This window comes from Panthera leo, chromosome C1, assembly GCF_018350215.1.
Source record: "Panthera leo isolate Ple1 chromosome C1, P.leo_Ple1_pat1.1, whole genome shotgun sequence".
NCBI classification, from domain to species: Eukaryota; Metazoa; Chordata; class Mammalia; order Carnivora; family Felidae; genus Panthera; species Panthera leo.
Window position 1 is genome coordinate 194,380,367 of NC_056686.1, and position 20,588 is coordinate 194,400,954.

Here is a 20,588-nt window from a genome sequence, read left to right on the forward strand (position 1 = left end):
ACTAGCATTATCTCAGCAGGAGAAGGTAGTGTTTGATGTTTTGTAATTTGTATTACATGTCCATGGAACATCTCCGGACATTACCTCAGGAGGAGGGGTTAAGAGAAGGAGGAGCAGTGGCTGAAGATATTTAATGACAGAATGAATGGAAATTCAAGGATTGCTGTGCAGTCAGCCTTAAACACCAGACTGCACCCCCCATCTTTCTTTCGCATTAATTAAAAAAAATCTTCTAACAAAATTCTCATAAATATAGGTAATTTTATTTAATTTTAGTCACAAATCAACATCTTCAAAATGACGAGGATTTTGACAGCTTGCAAAGTGGTGAAGACCCTGAAGACTGGTTTTGGCTTTACCAATGCGCCTGTGCACCATCAATGGAAATTTTCAAGAGCTGGCATCAGACTCCTTTCTGTCAAGGTAACAGTCCCCTACTTCTTATTTCTGATAAAATCGTAGGGGGTATAGTTTAGCATGAGGCAAAGGTGTCACTTAGGAAGCAAATACAGATTTGTGTGCCATTCTGAAGTGCTAATTTATTAGTATTGGCTTTAGTGTTGAAACTACTGGTTTAGTAAATGTTCCTTTTCAACTGCTCTGAGTAAAATTACGGCAACTTGCACCCAGCGTAAAGAAAGGTCACAATCCCTGTGAATATGTAACATGTAAACGTTCTGCTTAGAAAGCAATTATTTTTAAATGCTATCAGGGCTGTGCCCTGTGCCCAGCCTGTGCCCAGACACTACCACACACAATTTGGTTCAAGAGTGAGGTTGCTTATATGTTCATGAACCACATCATAGTAGGTAATGTGGTAAGCTCTTCTTCATTGGCCCACTATAAAGTTTTCTCTTCTGAAATGTCATTTTTTAGGGAAAAAAATTGGAAGGATGATATCTACATAATTCTGATATTTGTTAATCACAATGTAGACATTGCCTTTTTTTCCTTTTCCTGCTTAGTCCTTCTTTTAGAAGTCCAAATTTATTGTTTTTATTTTGCAGATTAAGGCATTGAAACAATTAGCAGCTGACAATTTTCTCTCTATGAATGTATCTATAACTGAGGAGCAGGTCCAGGAAGAGAACCTTAAGTGTTCTTCCCCACCCCCACCATTGGATCATGAAATTCCAGCAGGAACTTCTGTTCCTTCCTATAATTTTATGAAGGCATTTATTACCAGAGAAGTCTGAAATTACTCTATGGGAACTTTGCCAATGAAAATCATTTTTAGTGAATATAAAGTTTAAGTGATCACAGTAGCTTTAAATAGATTGCTTTTTGAGTAGTAAGAGCTATAAAAAGTGAGGTAGAAAACAAAACAATACAAAACAACCTCTATCTGTTGAGGTAAAAATAGGCTCTAATAGTTTTGAGTGTTTTCTGCTACTACTTTGCACACTCACTGGGTTGCCTAAAAATCCTTCAAAAGCTTCCACAGCTTCTACTGCTTAGATTACTCCAGTCAGGTTTGAATAGGATTTTAGCCCTGAGTGACATCCGTAGGGCCAGGAGGTGCCTGTAGATACTTGTAGCCTCTGGTGACAGGGTGGGGAAAGAAAGGAGTAAAAGGAAAGGGAGAAGGAGACAGAGACAGAGGTGAGGAGTGAGGAGGGGGAGGGAGAGAGAAAGAAAGGAGAAAGTGAGAGGGAGGGAAGGAGAGAGAGAGAGAGAGACAGAGAGAGAGACAGAGAGAGAGACAGAACACAAGATCTCAGGAGAAAGTACCAGAAACTACCATTTTAAATAAAGAAACCCAGAAACAACCATTTTCTTAGATTTGGCTTAATTGCAACAAGAGAGCCAAAAAGGAGATATGTTCTAAACCATCATCAAAGATGCAGTCACTAGATAAAAACTCTGAGAGCAAATATTGGTTTTAGCTCAGTGTTGGTAATATCTCAAGGGTACTCATATATCACTGCAGAGAGAACAGATAGTAATGAAAATAATACCATTTACAGTTAGATGTGTCTTCTAAGACTACAAAGTTGTGTTGCTTGGAATATCTTTTTCTTCTTACAAAAACAGGTAGGCAAGGATAGGCGTATCTCCGTCAAACACAAGAAACGGAGAAATTGAACGACTACTTAAAATAGCATAGATATGATTGAGATTAGAAGCCAGTTCTCCGTGATCTTAATAAGTGCTCTATATGCCCACAACTACAGCCACAACAAAATGATTTAATTATGTGGATAGACTACAATGAAAGTAGTTCTTCTAGCTCACGGTGGCAGATCTGTTTTAAAGGTCTGCCAAAGTTCACAGCTAAGAATGACAAATTTGTGGCAGGAATAAGCCATCATTTCATGATGTGAAAGTCATTACTCACACTCAATCATTACTGGCCAGAGTTTTGGAGGAAAGCCAGGCATGAGAAATAGAAGTTCTTGAACTTCACGATAGTAAATTACAATTCTGTACAGCAGTCCAAGGGGGCTTGTGTTTTATTCACTTATTTTGAAACACTCCTCTACCTATCTTTCTTCCTGCCTTCACTTTTAAAACTCTGCTCTCTTAAAAAGTTATATCCAGGGGTGCTTGGATGGCTTAGTCAGTTGAGCGTCCAACTGACTAAGGTTATTAGTTTCACAGTTCTAAGTTCGAGCCCCCCATCAGGCTCTGTGCTGACAACATGGAGCCTGCTTAGAATCCTTGCTCTCCCTCTCTGTCTGCCCCTCCCCCTCTCATGCTCTTTCTGTCTCTTTCTCTCAAAAATAAATAAGTGTTAAAAAACGTTGTATCCAACTTTACTCTTTTTTAGATGGACATCATATTTAAAAATTTTTTCGAACATTTATTCATTTTTGAAAGGCAGAGAGAGAGCGCGAATGGGGGAGGGGCAGACAGAGAGGGAGACACAGAAACAGAAGCAGGCTCCAGGCTCCGAGCTGTCAGCACAGAGCCCAACGGGGGGCTCAAACTCACGGACAGCAAGATCATGACCCGAGCTGAAGTGGGCCACTTAACCGACTGAGCCACCCAGGCGCCCCAAATGGACATCATATTTTAAAGATAGCAAAACTAGGGGCGCCTGGGTGGCTCAGTCGGTTAAGCGGCCACTCTTTGCTCAGGTCATTATCTCACAGTTCGTGGGTTTGAGCCCCGCTTGGGGCTCTGTGCTGAGAGCTCAGAGCCTGAAGCCTGCTTCAGATTCTGTGTCTCCCTCTCTCTCTGCCCCTCCTCCATTCATGCTCTGTCTCTCTCTCTCTCTCTCTCTTTCAAAGGTGAATAAATGTTAAAAAAAAAAAAAAGATAGCAAAATTTACTAAGATGTAGTTACATAAGGGTCAGTAAAGGGCAGTGAGAATAGTTACTAAAGGTTGGTGGCAATATAGCTAGTTATAGCTTGTAAATGGATTGTAGAGGACACCCTGTGGTCAGATCTATAAACATTGCCCTATAAATTGGTTGCCTTCTCAATGTCTGAGGAGGTCACTTTTCTTCTCCCGTTGGTGACAGAGTGGGTTTGACGACAGCAGTGACGCACTTGTACTTTTATGTGGTCCTTCCTTGCATATTTGTTTTGTGGCCAATATTTACAAAGTGTACCTTGCCAATAGACATAGCTGTATTTCACTTACAGGGAAGAGGAAAGAATTTCAAGGTGCTGTACATTCAAAGGAATTAGATATCAAGGATATACAATATAGAATTGAAAATGTTCAGTGCTCCTTATTTACATTCAGCCTGTTGTAGTTGTGTTATGGAAAACACACTGGATGGGGAATACAAAGGTCTGGATTCTAGCCCCTCTTGTCCATTTATCAATGTTCTGAACTTGGTTAATTCACTTATCCTCTTTGAACCCAAATTTTGTTATCTGTAGTGTAGAAACACTTCTTGACTTACTCAAAAGATCGTGGGACCATCACACATGATCAGTGATTAAAAATCTACAAAATACTGTAAAAGCAAACCCTGGATGCTTAAAAAAAATTCTGTTCTCTATATTTTAGTAGAAAGATTTAGACAGATTAGAGTTGCTTCATGTTTTTCATGGACTACAAATTATTGCAATGACAAGATGTCTGATGAAAATACTCAAATATTTATAATGATGATTTTTTCACCTTTGCCTTAATATTAAATATATCCCTATGAAGATATTGCTTATAGCAAATTAGACCAAGAACTATGAAGCAAATAATCTTTTTTCACTATTTTGAACCCAATTCCAAAAGTCAGGATGTACATTCTAATATCCTATTTAAAGCTTCTATCCTGGGAATATATATATGAAGAATAATAAGTGGAATAAATGGATGGTAAGTGGATAGTCTCTGATTTCAAGAAACTTCTAAATTAAAGAATTCTGAATTCACAAGTCTTGGAATGTTACCAAGACTAAATAGTTTTATTTTTACTTGCAAATGAATTTGGAAATCAAATGTATTAAATTGAAAAGGTTAAGTTCCCAATGAATAGAAAAGTGTTTAATAGGTATCGCTTCTAATATTAATCCACTTGTTTTTAAAAATGGTGACCTGTGTTACAATTAAGCCAGGAACCTAACAGTCCAAGTGTCCTTCTCTCTGGTACTTCAGATACAATTGAGCCGCAGGAGTCATTATTCCCTTTCAATGGTTTTCATTTTGTAAGATTTTATATTCTGATTCCAACATAAAACTACCTATTTAGCTCAATCTTGAGGAGCTATTGTCATTTGATTAGAAATTGGCAACTACAAAAAGTCCCACAATTAGAATAATTTAGCTATATTGTAGTAGCTTTAAAGACATTCCCAGGAAGTCGGGTTCGTAATTATATTGGAACCTCTTTGTACATATTAGAGATGGGGGTAGGGATAGGGTTATCATACACTGTCAAGAATAACTATTGTATTAGACTTTTACTACATACAGATATGTGTTAGGGCTGGATTTCATCCCTGATGATGCAAATTTTTGAAATAATAAGAGTTTCTTTTTGTAAATTTTTTTTACTTAAAAAATTCTTTTTTTAATGTTTGTTTTTGAGAGAGAGACAGACCGTGAATGGGAGAGGAGCAGAGAGAATGGGAGACACAGAATCTGAAGCAGGCTCCAGGCTCTGTGCTGAGGCTCTGAGCTGTCAGCACAGAGCCCGACGCAGGGCTCGAACCCACAAACCGTGAGATTAGGACCTGAGCCTACGTCGGATGCTTAACCTACTGAGCCACACAGGTTCCCCAAAATAATAGAGTATGTTTCAATCCCAGATGAATAGTTGAAGAATTAGTCTGGGTGATAAACAACTTTATATATTTTAAGTGGACAATGTTTCTTTAATTAGGAGATAACTTCCCTTTTAAACATTTTTGTTTATGTACTCTATTTTTTATATCCCCCCCCCCCTTCTAAAGTATAGATTCATTTGTTGGTCATCAATAGTGCCTTGTCATTTTGAGCTTCTTGCCATAAAACTGTCGAAAAAGCTGTACCAAACCGGGCTTAGATGAGGATAAGGCAAGTGAGACACCAAAGGTGCCCCATGGAAGGAGGCCATCACTAGCAGGGCCATGGTGTGCCTCCTTCCATGTTACCCGATAGGCACCTCATTTCCTTTATCTGCATCCCAACCCTGGGTAGGAAGCTAAGAAATCTGGTGGGGGAAATGTCTGTAGAAATAGCACTAGTCTTGGCTTCCTGCTTCCCTTTCTGGCTGATGGAGACTTGAGTTTCCACCTGACCATGCTTAACAGAATTAGTTGTGGTGTAGAAGTGAATGTAGGTTCTGTTATTGTGGAAATAGAGAACATTCCTTTGCCCTCCCATCTTCATTAAACCTTCTTCACATTTCTGACTTGTACCAAAGGCTGGGGGTTTAGTAGGGAGTTTTCACTATCTCTTAAGCAATGGTCATGCCAGACCCCACTTCAAGGCTTCAGGAGTTTACTACGTAAGACTGAATGTCCTTGATGTGACTAGTATTTTCTAGGGTATTTATAGTGACCAAGAATTGGAAGAAAGCTACAAAAGCCAGCATCAAACTCGGTTTTGGACTCCTCAAAACTCCTGGTTTACACTTGATTTTTTTCATTTGGTCTAAATGAATTCAACTCATAAAAATATTTTTAAGGCCCCTCTGTTCTTTTTCTTTTTTTGTGAACTTACTAAATGCAACGTATCAATCTTTTATAGTTCACAGGGAGATTATTGGCTAACGTAAAGTTCTAACTTCAATCAATAGGGTGGATGTATCACTAAGACTTTTACTGAATAAGTTTTATCTATGATTTAGAACTAAATGTAAAAGCATATTAATGTATTACCATAAAGTAAAAATTAGCTTACAATATTGGAAACCCCTTCTGGATTCAGAACAATTTTACCACATAAAAGATGCTCATTAAGGTGCTTGTTAATAAACCTACATTTTATGAACATATTTTGTAATGGAATTTTTCTAAATGCTATATTTTTATTTAAAATGAGAAATATAACTAGAATAAAAATTACTTTTGAATCTGACTCATTTGTTTACAAATGTCCAGAACAGAGAAGTGTTCAAGTAAATTAACCTTGTGATTTCCCCCCCAACATAAGCCCCCCCGCAATTGGCTTATGTTTAACCAAAGGCAGATAACCTAATATTAACTTAGGATGTTGTAATTGATTGATTACCTCTGTTACAGTACTTTTAATTGTTGAAGTGGTAGGCATAACTGCAGAGAAGTCTCATTAACTATTCCACACATAGAAATTGTGCCTTCATTCTGAATTTTAAGTATCTACATTTTGATAGTACAACTCTAAGAATGAAAAATAAGATTTAAATTACCAATAAAGAACACTTTAAGATTTTGACTCTTACCATATTATCTATGCAATAATACATTGAAATAAATTCTAGTTTTAAACTTCTTCCTTTCCCAAGCTTGGTTCAGGTGTATTTTATTTCTTGAGAGGATGAGTATCGATGTAAAATAATCAGGTGAGCCAGAAATCAAATGTGTTATATGGCTCTAGGCTTTGGTAAAATGGAAATAAACACATGGGGCTCCTACTTTTTTTGATACACAAATAATTTACATAGACAAATGATTTAAAGCAATACAGTCAGATTCCCAGAGTAAATCATTTTCATTTCTATTACTAGCTTAAGGGGATTATTGCAGCTATAATGTTATATATTCAATTTTTTTATGGGAGTTGTTGCTAAATTAGCTTGAGGCTTTGTGTCCAGAATATTTTACTGGTAAGTTCTCACACCCAGGGGAAGAAACAATGTAATTATTCCCATTTCAAGGATGTGTAAGTGCTGGAGTGTTAACTCCAGCACTGTTTTGGATGCCTGGACACAAGGATGCCTGTTTTGTACATCAAGTGAAATATACCTGTAGCAAATCTGGTTAGAATTTTAATTAGGCCCAAACACCATATGGATTTTTTTTTTTTAATTTGACATTTTGTTTATTCTACTTATATACTTGAAGCCATAGTTAGTTGTTTAACCTGGCTTTGGAATACTCTAAATCATATCTCCTGCTGTAATGTTATGGCTTACTCAAGAGCCCATTTATATATGCACTTTGTCTTGACATAAAATGAAATATATATATTTTTCTCTCCTTTGTTCTCCTTTTTTTGGTTGCATTTTGAGAACAGATTGTTTAAGTGAAGAATTAGTAAGGATTTTTGCTTTATATAGCCACTAATAATTCTACAAATAATTCTACAAATAGGGCAATGCCATTTATAGTTGACATATTTCTTCCACTTCAACCAAAGTATTGTCATGTATTATAACAAAACATGCTGTTTTTCAGTTTTCAATTTGTTTTTCTCATATAGTCTTGTAAGCTTCACGTATGCAGAAATCTAATGTGATAGGTGTTTACCATTAGCAATTTTAGACTTCAAGAAACGTCTCATTTTGACTGGTTTCCACTGTCTCAAACTAATAGATCCAAAGAAAAATGACTCAAAGTAAAGGACCAATATCTTCAAAATTAGCCCAGAATGATGTTAGGATGTGGAATGATTAAGGAACAATGACTGGATGACTTTTAATAACACGATACTGAATACAAAGGAAAAGCCTAAAACAGCAATGAACACTGGACTCTTTTAAAACTTTTATAGGTTAAACTATAAATTATGCTTGAATTTGACTGTTACTTCCTATGCCTCAGCCCTCTAAAGCAGTTGAGCATAGCACCAGGGACACATTTTCAAAACTTTTTGAAGGAGAATTTAGCTGTGTGACTCGAATTAACAGTTGTTGCATTGTTCTTATCTTGGAAAATGCTTTGAATCATCAACCCTTTTAAACCTCATTTCAAACGGAGAGTATTAGGGTATAAAATTTTGGTCATCTTACCAGGAAATCAAAATAGACTCCTAAATGTAGATTTACAATGAATTTTGATTTTAAGGAAAAAATCAAAAGCCCTAAAAAGATGAAATGTTCAGAGGAAATGTCACATGTGCTTACAGAATCACAGTTTTGAGATCATTAAAAAAACAAAAAACCAAATATCTTATGATATCATAAAGCAACAATATCAGCCTCCTTGGAAGAAAAACCAACAAACAGAGAATTTGTTGCAATTTCTACTTCTATGCAAGCTCCCTCACAAAAATGTATTTTCATCAGAAATTACCTACAATTTGTGAAAGAATCCTCAGGTTTTATAAATATTAGAAAGCATGACACCCAGAGTTTGTGCAGTTTATTAAAAGTTCCATTTAAAAAGTAATATAAGAGTAAGTATCATGTAGAAATTTATGTAATTCAGGGGCACCTGTGTGGCTCAGTCGGTTAAGCGTCCAGCTTTTGATTTCGGCTTAGATCATGATCTCACTGTTTCATGGAATTGAGCCCTGTGTAGGACTTTGTGCTGAGAGTGTAGAGCCTGCTTGGGATTCTCTCTCTCCCTCTTTCTCTGCCCCTCCCCTACTCTCACTGGCTTTCTCTCTTTCTCTCAAAATCAATAAATCAACTTAAAACAAGAGAGATTTATGTAATTTAGAGAAAAATACAATTGTAAAATAAAAGATTAAAAATGGGGTAATTACATATACACAGGAAAATTCCATTTTAGCATATTGAGATATTATGTGTGGGAAAGTCTACACTCTTACGGATGTTCCTCCTATACATTTGCAGACAAAAGTAATATTTAGTATTAATTGGACTTGGGGACTACTAATTTCAGTCTTTATCCTTCAAAATCATATAAAGTCACAAAGATACATAATTTTGACCACTTATTTTATAATCTATCTGGCACCAGACCACAATATTTGTATGCTCCACACTAAAAGAAATCAAACTATGAGTATGAACTAGTTGTAATGCATATTTCTTGCTATCCACATTGGCTACAAACCCTTTGGTGAGGTGGGGCTTATTTGTGTGTTTTGTAAACATAATTACATGGATAGGAGAAAAATATAACTTTGAAGAGGTGGAGATAATGTTATTAATTGCAGACACAATTGGTTCAAGGTTAATCAAGAGATCTTTAGAAGGTTGAGGGAAGTGTATGTGTATATGTATGTGTGTATGAATTTTATTTTAGGCAGCTGCATGTTGAACTTGCACTTAATGGCACCCCAAAAGTGAATGTCCAGCCCTGGACATTGAGCAACTTAGGGGTACCATTAGCCTTGGCCTAAGAAACTTGACTGAACTTTAAGTGTCTTTCAAGTGTCAAATTCACTTGAAATCTAGGCTAATTCTTACATTTTAGGGATACATGCAGAAAGGAAACCATTCAGGTGTCTTGCAATGTTTCATATTTATCTAGTAGTTTCTGGGTTAGAACCCAGAAAAAGTAAATCTTTATTTCTTGAGACTCCCCAAAGCCTTTGAATTCTTATCTAGACTCATTTGGCTTAAGTGTCTGTAATGAGTTAGGTTCTCCAGAAGAAGACACTGAAATGGTATTTAGGGAGCCAGATATTTATTAGGAGAAAGAGTTGAGCAGAGAAGTAAACTGTGATACAGGTTTGACAAAGCCTAGGTCAACCTGACAGAAAGCGCTTGCCCATCAGAGTTTCCTGTGTTGGGCCTTGGCCTTCAAATCCCCTCCTGGCTCAGTGACCAGTGTGGCCACGGGGCTCTCCATGCAGGGCATGTTGCAAGGAAGCTCTCTGCAGTTCAGGGAGACCCTGAAGGATCTCACAGCTGATGATTGTCCACTGACCTCACTCCTTGCAGCAGGGCAGCATGTCCTTCGTGAAGGGGGACTAAGGGATGCATCTCCATGTTTACAGCATGTATAGTCCTAACAGTCTTGAGAACTTGAGGACTCAAGGGCCTGGAATTCAGTGTAAAACGTTCTCAAAGTATTCTCCTGCGATTACAGGATATAGCTGATGTCTTGACATTTCACTTTGACAGTTTACAGATTTACAGATTTTCAGGCTTAATTCTTAGTTGACTTGGGTGCGTTGCGGTTCATCCAAGGCAGTTTTGAAACAAAGCTCTCAAAAATAAATTCAAGTGAGTTCATAATTGAATTGTGTCTTTTCCCCATTTAAAAAAATTGGAAAGAAGAAATAGAAGTAAGCTTAGAAAAAGAAAAAGGGGTAATACATAACTCAGTTTAAGCTGAAATTTTCTACTTGGCTTTAAACAGAGGGATATGATAAAATGGTAGAAGGTTGTGGGTTATAAAACACACTGATTACGTTCAGAAACCGCTGCTTTTTCATTTACTAGTGGAATGATCTTGACCCCTCCAAGCCTCAGTTAGCTCTTCTATAAAATGGAGATCTTAACATTACCTACCTCATTGTTTTTTTTGTTTTTTTTTTTGTGAGGATTAGATGAGAAAATACATTGATAACTTTAGAAACAGTGCCAAACACATCATGTTAACTATTATTAATGAGGCCTTCGGGAGGGGGTCAAGGTGGAGTTCTCAGTGATGTCAATGTGCTCCCAAATCCTATTTTTCCAACATAGCTTCATAATTCTATTTGAAATAAGATGTCTTTCTCAGAACAGTAGACATTTATCATTCAAGTCTATATATGCAATTTTTTGGTGCAATTGCATATAGACTTTAATAAGCATAAATAACTATATATGCCATCAGTTTATGCCTTAACAGGGTTTCATTAAAGCAAGGGCAAAAGGTAGAAACAGGATCGTGACAGGTTGACCTACTTCTATATGGCATGCTTGAGGCATGTTAATGCTTTATTTTTTCAAATATAAGGATTATTCCAGAATTATAATAGAAAGAAAACAAAATGGGAGGTACTTTAACACATGGACTCAAAGTAGAGAAAAATTGAAGTATATGTGTCATCTTTAGTTATTATTCTCAAAATTAGTTAACATTGTTATTGAGTGCCAAGTATGTACTAGCACTAAATGTAACGTCTGCAACAATATCAATAAAAATATGGCAGCCTTAGTATTTTTCAGAGGTGGATAAAAACAGACTGATTATTAGTTGTAAACTATTTGGGGATTTGGTATAGGAATGCAATATTTTGAAACTGCATTAGTGAATTAATGAATTTGCTAATGACATATAGTAAAATTTGACAAGAATTTTAAGTGACAAGTAAAGGGAAAAAGAATAATTGGACTGTGTATGCTGCATGTACTTTAGTCCTTGTCCCCAGTAGTGGAGGAGTAGATTTATTTCAACGTAAGATTGATATTAATAATAGAAGCAACCCATTAGGAAGCCCAAAGAATGAAGATTAGAAAGCATCTTCTAGAATCTTCTGAAGACATTAGCTGTATGACACACCTAGTTGGTATTGAAACCTAAGGATGCTTATGAGGCAAGTGTTGCTCTTGAGTCCCAACTCATTCTTTATTTTCATCTTCCACCTTTAGCACGAACTATCCCTATGGGGACATCTGTCTTTATTCCAAGTAAAAAAAGAAAAAAAAAAAAAAAGCAGACAAGACACAGTAGCCAGTGGGCCTCAAAGAATTGTTTTGAAAACTCATGATACCAGCATAAGAACAACATCCTAACATCACACAATGGCCCATATTTCTGTGCATTCCCCAAGTATGTAGAGACTACCTTATTGTGTGAACAATGGTGAGCTATTTCTGTGAGGATACAAAATTGAATTAGGCATCGGGTTTTTCCATCCAAGAAGTCATGATCTGGCAGGGTGGAAGAGTAACTTAAGCAATTAAAGCAAAAGGTAACATCCAAACAGTACACATGCATGCAGTGAGAGCACAGGCAAATCAGTGGTTAATTCTGACTTGGATCTTTGAGGGCATATCATGAGCAAGACTAGGGAGGATAAGCAGGGTGTAAGCAGACAGGGAGGAAGACATTTGTGCATAAAGGTCTAGAGAGTTGGGGAGTCTAAGGGATTACATATAGAGAATGGGCCAGGTGAGGGGACTCTGAATGTTTATTGCGGAGTTTGAAGATTAGTGCTATGTAATAGATGTTTACGAAAGATAGCCTTAAGGGCACTGCATGAGACAGGTAGAAGCAGGCAGAGTTTGGAAGCAGGGGGAACAATTGGGAGGTAATAGAAAATGATGACAAGGATTTTCTCTTGGGTGGTGACAAAATATGATGTAATGTGGAATTAATTATAGAGGCAAATAGATGGCTACCTCTGAGCTATTAATAGTCATTTTGAATTATCAGATACTATGTGATGTGGTAGAAGTATTTTATTTTATTTTATTATTTTTTTGTAGTTAGAGTGCCAAATATGAGATCCATCCTCTTAACAGATTTTTTTTTAATGTTTATTTATTTATTTTGAGAGAGAGAGAGTGCTAACAGGGAAGGGGCAGACAAAGAGGGAGAGACAGAGAATCCTAAGGAGGCTCCTCACTGTCAGGGCAGAACCCGACGTGGGGCTAGATCTCACAACCCTGAGAACATGACCTGAGCCAAAATCAAGAGTTGGACACTTAACTGACTGAGCCACCCAAACGCCTCTTAACAAATTTTTAACTGTACAATACAGTTTTAGGGATAATGTACAGCAGATCATTAGAACTTATTCATCTTAAACATTTAAGACTTTGTTCAACATTTGTCTATTGAATAGTAACTCCCATTTCCCCCTTCCCCCAGCCGCTGAAAAGGGACTTTCTGATTCTTTGGGTTTGATTATTTCAAATATCTCGTATAGGTGGAATCATACAGTATTTGTCTTTCTGTGACTGGTTTATTTCACTTAACATACTCTCCTCCAGGTCTATCCATGTTGCCATCTATGACAGGATTTCCTTCCTTTTTTTAAAGATGAGTAATATTTCATTGTATGTATATGCTGCATTTTCTTTATCTACTCATCTGTTGATGTATACTTCGTTTTCTTCCATATCTTGGCTACTGTGGATAGTGCTGCAATGAACATGAGGTGCTAATAATATCTCTTTGAGATCCTGATTTCAATTCTTTGGGTAAATATTCTGAAGTAGGATTGCTGGATTTTATAGTAGCCCAGTTTGAACTTTTTGGAAAAATTTCCATACTATTTTCCATAGTGGCTGCATCATTCTGCATTCTAATTAATGGCAGAATTATTTTTCATTGCAGTAGTAATTATTTAAGTAAGTTTATTATCTAGCCTGTAAGACCAGATGTGATTTGAAAGTTGTTACTCCCAAGGGATGTTAGAAAAAGATGCCAAAGAGAGAGACACTGAAACGCCAACATCTTACTATTAGACTTAATATCTTTGGATCTGAAAGACATGTAAAACCAACCATTACCAGAAAAATTTTGAATTAGAAATCTACATTTCAACAAATCAACAAAATCAACAAAAATAAGACACATGAAATAACAATTCACAATGTGAATTAAAGCAAAAATATATCAAGTATAAAATGAAAAAAATAGATGTTTATTATTTTCAGTATTAAAGTTTATAATTTTCAGTATTAAAGGAAACAATAGGAAGATGGGTGTAGAAGGGAGTGTATGCTTACATTTTTTTCTGTTTTACTGAATTCATTATTTAATCATTTAGTGGTACTCTGCTAAAGAGTTAGTAGATTATCTGACTAAAGTAATTTTACTGAAGTGTGAATAAAGCTTAATTATGATTTAATGGCTTTATAAAGAGGAATTGCTGTACCCATTTACATCTCTAGTTGGTAGAATATGGAAGAGAAAATACTATGAAGGCAGGTGTTCTTTATTCCCTTAACTAGTCTCCCAGGAAATAAATCACATGGAATTAAAGACAGCTGTACATTGCCCATTGCTTCTTACCTTTGTGAGCAGTGCCTAAGAGGAATAGTTAAAATATGACTGGAGCAAAGCAGGAGTGCGATTTGCAAGCCAATTATGTTACAGAGAAACAAAAATACAACTAGGTAGCATCTTTGCCAGGTGATAGCTTTTCATTCATTCATTAATTCATTCATTCATTCAACTGATCAGTATTTGCTAGGTATTTACTACTGGTAAGGTTTTAGGGGTGATAATGATATCTTCTCTCAACCTCTATATTTAGAATCAATACAGAAATAAGACACAGTATTCAAACAGGTAGCAATCTGAATATCAGCTTTATTACTGTTAAAGCTGTTTAGAAAACAGGGCCTAGATCTGTAACCAGACTTCTCAGACCTCCTAGACCCTGAGTCAAACATATTCACTTACAACTGCAGCTCTCCCACCTTGATGTACAACTGAGAATAGGCTTTTTTGAAAAGAAACTTAAGAAGGGCTGAGCAAGTCTTGCTCAATTCCATTTCGCAAAATCATCAATCATTCCTTCTAATTCTCCCTTGTAGACTCAGGGTTAAATGACCTTTCCAAAGTCTCTGAAAGTTAACTTCATGGGCCATGGTACGAATTCAGAGAGGTATAAAATGGTTTCTCCAATCATCCACTATGTGCCAGGCATTGTATTATATGCTGGTAATGCTATGTTGGACAGATAAGGCAGGCTCTCTATCCTTGATGTTGTCTGGTATTGCCTATAATTTTATTGGGGAAATTAGTCATATACTTGGATATGGGACAGTAAATTATAAGTGCCAATTTTTGTTTAGCCTTAATTTGGGAAGGGACAGGTTTTCCATTGCTTGTTTGGTTAATGCACAAAGATGATCAAGCTTGGGTTTCTAACAAGTGGTGGAATTTGGGTAAATAGGAAAAAGAGAGTGCATGGATAAGGGTGAGAAATTGGGCATACCTGAATCACGATGGCTCTTCAAGGCTTGGTTTTCTGACAGAGTCTCCAAAGGCATCTGTGGAACCGACCTTTAACACACAACAATTATTCACATTTACAAAACCCCAAACCCAAATTAAGTGAACAAAAAGCAAAAACAAAACAAAATGAAACAAAACAAACAAATAAATAAAAACAGTGAAATCCATATTTTACCAGGAAGGGTATAGGGAGGGAAAGAGAAAGCCAAATGGTGAAAGGTGGGAGAGATGGTCAAAATTTCTCTCTCCAACCCAACCTCATTTATATTTATATTACCTCTCCTTCCCTTACACTGAGCACAATTTTAAACAGTCCCTAATGGCTGTGCATGGACTGGAATGGATGGGGCCAGGGTAGAGGAAGTGATTGACCATAGTCTATGAATTTTTTTCCTTAAAGTCTGTCCTCTCTATACTTAAAATAATTCCTCTCCTGGTTGAATGGAAAATTATACTCTACTCTTATCCTGAAATGCCTATATGTATTCATATATTTATAATGGATAGTTATTTTGTCTTTCAAAATCTGTGATCTAAGCATTTGCCAAACCCAATGTGACTGACCTTATTGAAATGAGAGTCCCAGATAGATGCTTCTTATTCTGCTGTCCCTTGTTCTAAAGTTTCTCTCCTTGTTACCTTTAGTAGGCTAAAGGACTATACCTTTAGTTGGGTTGATAAATGACATTGAGTGGAGAAAAAGGATTGATTTACATTTGATTAACTAAAGCAGTTTAAATATCTCTTAACTGTTAAGCTGAAGACTTGTACAGATAAAACCCAAAACTTCTTTGTTATATTTCAGAAATTTATTGTGAATTTGGTTGAGTCAACATAAGTAAAAGTTTGTAACAACAACATTTAACTAGTCATTTGACTTTGAGGTACTTAAATCTAAAATTAGGTAGTAAACTAAAAGTTAAGTTTTTTTGCTGGCTATGATCTTGAGATTTGAAGAATATTATTGTAATTTCATATGCATTTAATTAGTGATGAAGAATTACAGTATAATGAAAATGAGTACTCAGTTAAAATTAAGCCACTAAGTGGATCCTTTCACACATGGAATTTAATTTTCATGAAGGTTTTACTAAGAAAAGTTATTGGAATATTAGCTAAAGACCGAGAGGGGAAAAAGGAAAATGAAGAACTGTAAAGTCATGCGAAAAGAATTGAGACTTGTTCACCCCAGGTCAACAACAACAACAAGAAAAAAGAAAAACATGGAAAAATCCAAAGTAGCCATCTGCAATTAATGCTCATATAAGTATTCACATTTGGAAGGATAATAGTTGTTTCCCATGTCTAGTGAGAGCAAACCAAACTAAAATCCTTCACAATTCCACCAAACAGGGTCAGATTCAACTCGCTTTAGAATCTATTGCTTGCTTGTATTGCTCTACAACGATTAACAAAGAGGCAAGAGCAAGTTAGACTTCAATTTCTAATTGAGCAAGGTGGATAATAATACATGTTTATTCAACTAATTTTGGTGATCAAGGAGTAAATAGTTTTCAGTGTTCAAAATAACTTTTGATCCGTTTGAGTTCACCTTAGACCTTTTGCTTGAATTTGCTTCAGCAAATTCATATTTTAATATCTGAGAATAATATGAGAAACATAAAATAATTTTTCTTCAAGATTCACTTGTATAAATTATCCTAAAGTTAAATAGAATAAAACAGTATTTTCTTCCCATACCACCAATATTGTAGAATATACTAGGTAAGGAGAGTTTTCTCATTCTGTGTCTATATTTACAAAGTGAAATAGGGAATGAAACAGTTTGTTAAGTAGTTCAAGCGCTTTCAGCCTCTTTCATGTGAAATGCCTAGTAAATTGATACAAATGATCTTTTGTTTTGAATTATCATGATATTTGTCTTAACTCAGCACAACATGGGTTTGTACACTTATATACCACATACTCAGCATGCATATCCTGGTATAACTAGCCACTGACTTTTCCCTTCCTCACCCTCTTTTCCCTCAATGCCACTCACATCTCTTTCCCAACACCAGATCTCCACATTATTTTTTTTTGTTTCGAGTTTTTATTTAAATTCTAGTTAGTTAGCATATAGAATATCCCCACATTATGAGACTATAGGTGTTATAGAAAAGCATTCTTAGGTAAGCATATTGAAAAAGCAACTCAAAACAAGTACTTTCTTATTTTTAACTTCATACCTTGAACAAACTAAAAACTGAATAATAATGATGATAATGGTAATGATTTCCAATATTTTATTATGTTATTTTCTTCAGATTTATACTCAGTGAGTCTTTATTCATACAACAAAAATTAAACAGTTGTCTACTCTGTGCCAGGCACTGATGTTGGCTTTAGATCAACTACTAAATGATGTTGGCTACTTCTTTCCAGTGAACGAAGCTGACCTAATACTCTGCCCACATGAAGTTTGTTTTCTAGTGGGATGAAGTAGATAATAAATAAGATGCTGGATAATATGTTAGGAGGTAATGACTGCTATAAAGGAAGGAAAGACTAAACAGAGCACTGGGGCTATACTGTAATTTTAAATAGAACGGTAAAGGTAGGTCTCGCCAAGAGCATGGATGACATTTGAACAGACTTGAAGGAGTCCTTAAATTTTGGACTTTAAATTCAAACTTTGACATGAATTTCTTTCATAAAATTTTAACTTTTTTAATGCTTATTTATTTATTTTGAGAGAGAAAGTGAGCAAGAGACAGAGAGAGAGTGGAGGAAGGGTAGAGAGAGAAAGGGAAGAAAGAATCTCAAGCAGGCTCCATGCCATCAGTGCAGGACCCAAAGTAGGGCTGGATCTCATGAACTGAGCCGAAATGAACTGAGATCATGACCTGAGCCAAAATCAACTCAGATGCTTGGGGCACGTGGGTGGCTCAGTCGGTTAAGGTCTGACTTTGGCTCAGGTTCGTGAGTTGGAGCCCTGCATCAGGCTCTGTGCTGACAGCTCAGAGCCTAGAGCCTGCTTTGGATTCTGTGTCTCCCTCTCTCTCTCTCTGCCCCTCACCTGCTTGTGCTCTGTTTCTCTGTCTCTCTCTCAAAAATAAATAAACATTCAAAATAAAAAAAAATAGTCGTATGCTTAACTGTCTGAACCACCCAGGCACCTCTGTAAAATTTTAATTTTTATTACTTAAAGCATAGATGGAAAAGGAAGGGTGAATTCTTGTATTAAAGAGACATTTTCTGAAGGAAAGGATATTTTATGTATCTTTGTATCTCTAGGTGCTTCAATGCTATTCTTTTTGAGGTTTCTTCTTTGTAGAAAGAAGTGCATTCATGCACATATCTATTCCTTTTGTTAGAGGGGATGCCTGGGGACATTTGTCCATGTATTTCCAGAGACTAGGATAGGACTTGGCACATGGTAGGAGCTCGATGACGTTTTGAACGGAATGTCTAAATGGTATTATTGGCATATACATTTTTATTAAACACACAGAGACCATGTTGTGATAGAGGTCATTTGCTTAGTAGAATTCATATTTATTTATACTTGGTTACTATTACTGACATTCTATGAGTGTATAGGCTTCTCTTCAATAAGGTTTCCTTTGTACTTTTAGCATTCAAAGTATTAAAGTGCTCTGGCAGTAAGCACTTAAATTATCACTTAATGTTACCATCTAATTTCTAGGCTACGGACATCTTTCTACTAGGACTGAGGCTACTAAAATATCTTATAATGGTAACAAGGTGATTTCTTTTGGACTCATTGGAATGAAATAGCATTTGGGGAACTATTAGCTAGAAGAGGGGATTCCAAATAATAGCTCTTTGTTCAGAGTTCCTCTATCAATTCATAGATAAGTCAATTGGCACTCATCATTTTAAACTCATCAGAGGCCCATGTAGTTAAGTGGAATATAAAGGGTACTATAGGCAATAAACAGAAGCCTTGTAACAATGTAATGTGTAGTGACAAAGAGGATTGGAAGATCTATAAAAGCTGCCAAAAAGAACAAAAAATATAATTAAAGGATCAAAAAGACATATTGAACAGAATCTCAGGGACTATTTCGGGCAACAGTAAATGTCTCCTCAAATATATCTTTAAAAGACTGAAAGCAAAGTAGGAAACCAGTCCCATGGAGAGAGAAAGAAAAATACCAAATAGATTTGTAGGAACAGGCTAGCAGGAGTTGGATTTGCTTATGTTAATTTTTACCTTTCTTTAAAATAATTAGATGGTGCCTAACCTAGAGATCAGAAAATTTAAAACTCTTAGATGAGAAGAGAAAAGAAAGAAAAATGAAAACAGAGATGATATTTTAGGCAGGTGGGGCTTAGAGTAGGATAGACAAACTGGTGTATAGAAAACAGTGAAAATTTGTAGTTGGCTCTCATTTTGCCAACTAAGTTTATTATAAGTTCTATCAAAGTTATATATCGTTTAGGAAAATGTTTGCTTCCCTCCTTCCATTTTGTGAAAGCATGTAGGTTACACGTGACTTCCTGAAGAACAGAAAATATTTTTAGTAGAAGACTTTTTTTTTTGACAGTGAATTTTCATTACTTGGACCAAAGAGTTTCGCCTAGTGAAATATGTCAGAGATATGTGGGAAATTTTCCCATTAAAAATACCCCTACTGAGAACTATCACCATAGACATTTGATTAGCTTGTAATAATTTTAGCACTCTTACTTCCTAAAATCCTCCACCTGGGTCTTGAGTTGTAAACAAACAATAGTTGACAAATTGAAATGAAATGCGAGAGAAGAGAATCATGCTGTTAGAAAAAGTGACATGCAAAGCTGACTTCCTGTGTATAGAAGCAGAATCCAGAACTTGTATGGAAGTCCTGTCATCACTCATATTACGTTAATTACTCATCGTGGTTTCCTTTGTGCTCAGTAATTCCAAAAGCTTTTTTAGTTTAGTTGCTGAGAAGATAAACAATAACTATTCAAAGGTAAAGTGTCAAGCTTGAGATCTCGAACACTGGTTCCAAGACTATACATAAAACAAAAACTTATCTCAAAGGTAATTTTTACGCCAAGTAAAGGACAAAATTCTTTTGGCTAACTTTGCCTATGGACACACACACACACACACACACACACACACACACTCATAGTCAGAAACACATATAAGATATGCAGACAGCATTTTGTCCACATTTCTCAGAAATATGTGTTTTAAATCCATGCATAGTACCTCCAATTAAAAACAATAACTTTCTGGTTGAGAGAAATACCTTAAATATGTCTATTTTATTTTATTTTATTGAGAGAGGAAAAGAGAGGGAGAGCAGGGGAGGGGTAGAGGAGAAGAGAGAAATAATCTTTTTTTTAAAGAAAATTCTTTTTTTAAAAATATTGTTAAAGTTAATATATTTATTTATTTATTTTGAAAGAGAGGGAGGGAGGGAGGGGGAAGAGAGAGAGAGAGAGAGAGAGAGAAAGAAAGAGAGAGAGAGAATCCCAAGCAGGCTCCATACTGTCAGCACAGAGC

At 36.0% G+C, this 20,588-nt stretch overlaps 1 protein-coding gene across 1 annotated transcript in view; it reads left to right on the top strand.

Annotated features, from left to right (window-relative positions):
• Positions 1–286: 286 nt before the first annotated feature.
• The window catches only part of CPS1 (carbamoyl-phosphate synthase 1), a 127,453-nt gene continuing 107,151 nt past the window's right edge, over positions 287–20,588 (top strand). The window contains exon 1 of the mRNA XM_042950028.1: positions 287–423. Coding sequence (XP_042805962.1) covers positions 298–423 — 126 coding nt within the window. The 5' untranslated portion in view covers positions 287–297. The remainder of the gene's footprint in view (positions 424–20,588) is intronic.